Source organism: Henckelia pumila, chromosome 4, assembly GCF_033568475.1.
Source record: "Henckelia pumila isolate YLH828 chromosome 4, ASM3356847v2, whole genome shotgun sequence".
Classification (NCBI taxonomy): Eukaryota; Viridiplantae; Streptophyta; class Magnoliopsida; order Lamiales; family Gesneriaceae; genus Henckelia; species Henckelia pumila.
This window is the reverse complement of record NC_133123.1, coordinates 69,488,814-69,496,645: the sequence shown is the minus strand read 5'-3', so window position 1 is coordinate 69,496,645 and position 7,832 is coordinate 69,488,814. Positions and strand designations below refer to the sequence as shown.

General features: G+C 35.9%; 3 protein-coding genes across 3 annotated transcripts; 2 read left to right on the top strand and 1 right to left on the bottom strand.

The window, feature by feature from the left end:
• Positions 1-1,907: 1,907 nt before the first annotated feature.
• On the bottom strand, positions 1,908-3,402 carry LOC140866768 (scopoletin glucosyltransferase-like). The gene has a single exon (XM_073271813.1). It carries the CDS (start codon positions 3,320-3,322, stop codon positions 2,003-2,005), a length of 1,320 nt encoding a protein of 439 aa, XP_073127914.1. The 5' UTR covers positions 3,323-3,402; the 3' UTR covers positions 1,908-2,002.
• A 450-nt stretch (positions 3,403-3,852) lies between these two features.
• LOC140861174 (F-box/kelch-repeat protein At3g06240-like) lies at positions 3,853-5,104 on the top strand. The gene is made up of 2 exons (XM_073264184.1): positions 3,853-4,445; positions 4,492-5,104. The coding sequence occupies exons 1-2, from the start codon at positions 3,853-3,855 to the stop codon at positions 5,102-5,104; spliced, it is 1,206 nt and encodes a 401-aa protein (XP_073120285.1).
• Positions 5,105-6,114: 1,010 nt separating this feature from the next.
• LOC140861173 (F-box/kelch-repeat protein At3g06240-like) lies at positions 6,115-7,341 on the top strand. The gene has a single exon (XM_073264183.1). The coding sequence runs from the start codon at positions 6,115-6,117 to the stop codon at positions 7,339-7,341; it is 1,227 nt and encodes a 408-aa protein (XP_073120284.1).
• Positions 7,342-7,832: the final 491 nt, after the last annotated feature.

Here is a 7,832-nt window from a genome sequence, read left to right as displayed (position 1 = left end):
CATCTCCTTTATCCTATTGACACCTACTCACAATGCCAAGAGCACCAACAATAATAACATCCAATAAAAACTCATTGTGGCTCTCGATGGGATGTTCAAGTTGGTGGAGTAGGTAAACTCTTGAACAGAGGTCAGAAGTTCGATTCCCCCTGTCAACATTTTCTTGAACTAATCTGTCATACGGGGTTTGTCCAGTGTGATTTATCTAACTAACGTAGTTTTTGGTATTGATGCACTGACGTATATATGGATCGTGCGTAACTTTTTAGTGTTTTATTATATGATCTTTCAAAGCATTAGATTTTTTAACACTATATAATCTCCTTTATTAATTTTATTCTCAACTCTTGAAAAAAATATAAATATGAAAGTATAATATCATTGATCTTTACTTTTTATAGAAATCTCAATTAACCATCTCTTTATCTCTGGCTTCTCATATCTCATACTTCTCTTATCTTACTATATTAATATATATATATATATATATATATATATATATATATATATATATATCTTATTATTATTATTATTATTATCATCACCATCTTATTAAAAAAGAGCACCACTTACTAACCGAATTAAAATTAATTTGGTGAAGCCCAAGATAAAATATCTAAAATACCCTTAAAAAAAGAACAAAATCTTTATGATCTCTATCTCTATCTCTATTTATATTTTAAACTTCATGTGTCCATGATTTTCTCTATTTGTGTGCCTTGATTTTATTTTTAAATTTAAATTGATTTTAAATAAAAATATAATATATATATATATACATATATATATAGAGTTTCTGTCAAGTGCCCACCTATCATATCTCATACTTCTCTTATCTTACTATATTAATATATATATATATATATATATATATATCTTATTATTATTATTATTATTATTATTATTATTATTATTATTATTATCACCATCTTATTAAAAAAGAGCACCACTTACTAACCGAATTAAAATTAATTTGGTGAAGCCCAAGATGAAATATCTAAAATACCCTTAAAAAAAGAACAAAATCTCTATGATCTCTATCTCTATCTCTATTTATATTTTAAACTTCATGTGTCCATGATTTTCTCTATTGTGTGCCTTGATTTTATTTTTAAATTTAAATTAATTTTAAATAAAAATATAATATATATATATATATATATATATATAGAGTTTCTTTTAAGTGCCCACCTATCATGCCCACTATCATGCTCATCAATGATGTGGCACTATTCTATTGGATGTGATAAATATGTTGTCCAATAGAATAGTGTCACATCATTGATGGGCATGGTAGTGGGCATGATAGGTGGGCACTTGAAAGAAACTCTATATATATATATATACACAATAAATAATATTTATATTTTAATCACACACGCAACGCCTGTGCAGATGCGACTAGTATATATATATATAAAGAAGAACACCACTTAGTAATGGAATTAAAATTGATTTGGTGAAAACAGATAAAATATCTAAAATACCTTTTAAAAAAAAACAAAAATCTCTAATTAATTTGTGAATCTTGAGATGAAATTACGATTATATCTTAACTTAATTCTCAACAAAATAAAAATTATTAGACAAATTAGTTATTTTATATAATATCCTCTTTTTTTAGCCATTAAAAACAATCTTATTTTTTTTATAAAAAAAAACAATTTTATTTACCAAAATGAAACTCACTGTCTTTGTTCGTATTTTTCAATTTTTAGATTAGATGGGTTTTTTATTATATTAAAATCTGAAAATATAAAAGACTGAAATCGCATAATAACAAATATACAAGGCCAAAAAAACAATTTTCCCAAACTGAAACAACCATGAGGAAGATAGATCTAGGCTAGCTAGAGAGTAGAATCTGCAACACCAAATACAAAATCAACTTTCATTCATTGTTTACTCAATTTATCTAACAACGCACTTAAATCATTGTGAGAAGATCCACCTTCTCCAACAGCCTTTCTAGCCATCTCCTTCCACTCCTTAGCCCTGCATCTCATCTCATCTCCTCTGCCTCTTCCCCCACCATCACACGCCGCACCGCCGTTGCCACCGCCCCACTCGCCACCCCTTCGCTTCCGACGTTCCGCCATATTTTATTCCCAACGGAAACACCTGTCCTCAAAACATCAGTCACCAGTTTTTCATTGAAAAACTGTTCTGCAAACAGGGGCCATGTCACCATAGGCACCCCGGCGCATACGCCTTCCAAAGTCGAATTCCATCCACAGTGAGTCACGAAAACCCCGATCGCCGGATGGTTTAGAATCGCCAACTGCAACGCCCAGCCTCGGATAATCAACCCTTTGTCTTTGGTTCTTTCCTCGAATCCTTCGGGCATCCAGTCTTCGATTCCAGCTTCCTCGTTTTCGCCTTTTCTAAGTACCCAGACGAAGTCTTGGCCCGACTCCTCGAGCCCGATTGCGATTTCGTGTAACTGAGCAGGAGTAAAGCTTGTTATGCTTCCGAAACAGGCGTAAACAACCGAATCGGGCTTCTTTGAATCCAGCCATGATTTCCATTTATCTGCATTAATGGCAGATTTCTTCCCCCGGCTGTGTTCTTTTCCTCCATTTCCACTGTTGCTTAAAAGAACAGGGCCTATGTTCCATGATTTTCTTCCCAAAACCTTCCTGTAATGATCCGAGTAATCAGGTTCCAGCTCGTAAAAACTGTTGACCAAAACACCGTAGCTTCTCCAATCTGATTCCCTCACTTTCTTTAGAACCCTGGCGAAGTCACTCTCATGATGTTCTTCGAACTCGGCCGGACAGATTTGCGTCCGAAGAAATTCGAGCCGGTGGGGAAGATCAGGCACGGAGAACGGTTCCGAATCCGAGGAAACATTCTTGAAAGGCTTGTGCCGCTGCATTTGCTCGCCAACACACAGCGCGAAACAGCTCGTTCCATGGAAAACCAATCTCGGGATATCGAATTTCGCCGCCGTATCGACAGTCCAAGGCAAGAACATGTCTGAAACGATCAAATCGGGCTTGAACTCTTGGACCAGCTCCTCAAATGGTTGTTGCATCAGAGCTATGGCTTTACCAAACAGTGAAACTAATTCATCTGTGTTTGCTAGATCGAGGCTTACGACATGTTCCGGTAATTCGGATTCCGGAGGTGGGAATTCGATTATTTTCAAACCGATATCGATCCCTGATTCTTGGGTTTCTTTTATGGGTTCTGCAAAGAAAGGAGTGGAGATTATGGTGGCTTTTACGCCTCTTGAAGTGAATAATTTGGCCATTTCTAGTGAGGGAATCATGTGACCTTGAGCCAACAATGGAAAGAAGAAAACTTGTAGCTGAACCATAATTTTACTATGGAATTTTGAAGAGAGAAACTAGTCGGTTTTGAGAATTATAAAGGAGTTGAGAAGGCTAAAATTTGACATCCCTCGTGATATTTGTTCTCTGGTTCTCTGTTATATATATATGGAACAATAAGAGAAGAAAAAATGTTAGACGGTTGTAGATTATTTTTAAGATTACAAAACTACTGAAATGCACTTTTATTACTAATACATGAAAATTAGCCCAAAACTAATACATGAAAATTATATATTATATTTAAAGATTTAATTTCATTACTTTAAAATACATGTAAACTAATCATGTAATTTTAATTAAGTGTCACGTTAACCCAACGTATAAGACTTCGGTGTACATGTAGCAGCATTACCCAAATTTAAAACTCGTGATTCATAATTATCTCTATCTACAAACGATAAGTTCAAAATTCAGAGAAGTCTTCTTATAAGACTCATGCATGCACATGAATTCCATGAGTTTACAACTCCATGCACAGCTAGCACTAGTATTGATAGAAGAAAAACACTTAACAATGACAGATCAACGGCTACCGACGGATGTTCTGATCGAAGTGTTGATACTTCTTCCGGCGAAATCTATATTAAAATTCAGGTGCGTTTCCAAAACATGGCGTGATTTGATCGGGAGTCCTATATTCATCCACAGACACCATAACCGCGCAATAAAACAGAGGATACTGCTTGTGAAACAATTTTTGCCACCAGAAAATGTAGCTAATTATAGCTCACTCTGCCTTTCACACCTATACGATCCAAACTGGAATCAATTGGAAATCCATTCCTACGGTCATTTGCAAATCGTGAGTCACAGTTTGTCGCCACAAAATCCAGAATGTTTCCACGAGAGGGAACATTACTTCAACAAATTATTGGCCTCACCCCACATGTCGATTCCGCTTCTGAATTATTTGAGCAACCCTTGTAACCTGATGTCAAACATCCCGATTCACGGCCCCTGCAATGGCCTTGTTTGCATTGTTGTAGAGAAAACTGTTGTGTTGTGCAATCCGGCATTGCGAGAATTCAAGCTGCTTCCTCCTCTGCAATTTCCACTGGAAGTTATTGCTATTCCTTTAACATGGATTTGGGTTCGACCCTGTTACTGGTGATTACAAGGTTATCCAGATAACGAGTACAAGCTGTTTACCTAGTTTTTTCGCGGTTTCGCCGGGGAGTAAGATCAGGTTTGACTTGTACAACTCAGCCTCCAATTCCTGGAAACAACTCGATGCTAAATCGCCTGCTACAAGTTGGTTTCCTGGTTATGAACTCTTGTATAATGGCGCGATTCACTGGATCGCAATCTACCGTCCCTATTATAGTTCTCCGTCCATGATTGTTTTCGACGTGAACAGGGAGACTTTTCGACAGATAAACTTCCATGACAAGTTCTATCCATCTAAAGGGGATCTGAGTTTGATGGAGTTAAACGGAAGCCTCGCCGTGGTTCGGTATGGGTACCCCACGAGGGAACCAATCAAGACTGAGATTTGGGTGATGAAGCAATACGGGGTGAAGGAATCGTGGACGAAACAGTTTGTTGTGGCTCGGTGTGATTGTAATATATGCTCTTTTTTGTTTTTGAAGAATGAGTTGTTGATGGTTGAATCTGAGGATGGCCAGTTGGCAGCTTGTCCGGTCCATGAAGAAAACCAGTTCAAGGGGCTTCATTTCTTCGGAGATCATCGTTCCATGAGCGCGATTTTGTACGAGGAGAGTTTGATTAGTTTGAATCATGTAATTGCAAGTGACCGGCTGATATGAGTTTTAGGAAGATGCATACATGGTCTGTTTGGTTGTGATTTTGTTTTGATTTTGTTTGTGTTTGATGATTCCATAGAAGACTTCTATTTAGATCTTGTTTTCGATTGAATTGTTTTTATGTTCATGACAAACAACCTTGGTATTCTATACCAAAAAATCCGGACACAGTACATAGTAATTAAAAACAGTAGAGTACTTGAGGAAACGTTTGCTGCTAATATATATATGAATGTTTTGTTTGTGATACGAACCAGGATCTTGAAGATGGCCTCTTTGGTTCTCCTTTTTTTTTTTTTTTTTTTTTTTTTTTATGTTTTAAGATTCCATCGGGAAATCTATTTATATCTTAGGTTTTTTTACCTTTTTTACCGAGTGATTTTTTTATATATATATGTTCTTGATGAACCTTATCAACGTAAGCATTTTCTATGACTGTTTTTATTCTGAAAATGTGCCTCAAAAGTCCGACCGACGGACACAGATTCATGCTTACGCAAAAACACTATTGACCGAAATAAAATATTATATTCATAAATTAAAAAAATAAATTCCTTGAGCATATATTTGCGTTATGTAATACTAGTAAAGCAGCACACGCGTTGCATGTGTAACATAATATATATATATATATATAGACGTAAAACTTGTGGATCAAAAATCCAATTTTATACAATAATTATGTATTTTTTTTATTTTTTTTGGCGTTAAGTTTTTTTAGTGGAAAAGTTTTGTATAAATTTAATTAAGAAACTTTTTTAAAAAAATACTTAAGAGAAGGGCAAAATGGGAAATAATTTTTTTTAAAAAATACTTTTTTGAAAGGTACATATTTATATAAAATAAATAAATAAATCATAATAATAGATAATAGATAATATATATATATTATAATCATATTGAAACTCGTATTCTTATCTCTATATCAAGTTCAAAATTTAAAAGGTCTATTTAAGAATCATGTAAATAGACATCCTTCCCCACTAACGAGATAAAATTAGACTGGCATAACAATGGCAGATCAACCGCTATCGACGGATTTGATCATCGAAGTGTTGATACGTCTGCCGGTGAAATCTATACTAAAATTCAGGTGCGTTTCCAAAACATGGCGTGATTTGACCAGGAGTCCTGTATTCATCAACGCACACCAAAACCGCAAGGGAAAACAGAGGTCATTGCTTGTGAAACGCTATTCGTCTTCACAAAACGGACACGGTGAGGTGTTGTCCTTTTCCGACCAATCGATTCCAATTGTGGATCGTCATCTGCATATCATATGTCAACGTTTGCCACCACCAAGTGGAAAATCAGGAGAAAGTGCTTTCTCAACTCACGACGAGGAGTTCCTCGACGAGTTGCTCTCGTCCCATCTGTCGATTCCGATTCGGGGTGGTTTGAACATCACATGGCAGCGGGACTCAAACATCACAATCCATGGCCCCTGCAATGGGCTTGTTTGCATTGCTTTTGAAAAAACTCTGTTCTTGTGCAATCCGGCGTTGCGAGAACTGAGGCGAATTCCCCCTCCTGCGGGCTGTATTGCCCTTCCTTTCCAACATGGATTCGGGTTTGACCCAATCACTGGTGCTTACAAGATCATCCAGATATCGGATATGAGACATGAGGTGCCGAATGATGTAAGATTCTGGTACACTCCGAAGAAGAATAGCTTAAGGATTGACCTGTACAATTCAGCCTCCGATTCGTGGAAGCAAATTCATGGCGAAAAAATGCCTGATCTTAGTTACTTACCTGGTTATGAACTCTTCTATAACGGCGCAATACAATGGGCAATCATCTCTCCCGGTAGTTCTCCATGCATTCTTTGTTTCGACTTGAGCAGAGAGAGTTTCCGAGGCCTAGAGTTCCCTGATAGCTTCTGTTCATTTGAAAGGGACCTGAGGTTGATGGAGTTGGATGAAAAGCTGGCAGTGGTTCGCTATCAATACCAGATGATGATAGAACCATGGTGCAAGACGGAGATTTGGGTGATGAAGCAATACGGGGTGAAAGAATCTTGGACCAAACAGTTTGTTATGGACCCTCATCGAGATATCTGCCCTATCCTGTTTTTGAGGAATGAATTGTTGAGTGTTGAATCTGATGACGGGCAGCCGTCGGCACTCCATGAAAACCAGTTCAAGGGGTTTCAGTTTTACGGAGATGTTCTTGCGGTGACCTCGGTTTTTTACGAGGAGAGTTTGATTAGTTTGAATGAAATTATAACTTGCAAGTGACCGATGAGAGTTTGATTTGTTTGTCGTTAGATAGGATAGTGAAGAATGAAGATGGTCTGTTTTTGGTCTCTCTTTTTCTTTTGATAGAGAAAATGTAAGTTTAAATATAATTTAATTTTTAAATTCTAGTGATAGAAATTTTAAAATATATTTATTATAAAAAAAAAAATTTATTGTACAAAATCAAATTTTACTAAATCATAAAAATTATATTATATTAACATACAATAATTTTTTTTGAACATACGATATGTAAAAATATATCAATTTTTTTTTAATTTATATAAATAATAATATTAATAAGTTTCAGGTCATATCGAATCAATCTGGGTTGACTCGAATCCAATTAATTTTTCGAATTAGCTTTAGGATCTAACCTAATTTGACCTGAACCAAAAGGCTTAACTCTAACTCGATATTTTTTGGGTCGACTCGTATCGTATTAGTTGGGTTTATTTTTGACACCTTATCGCATGTGTGTGTCTATTTAA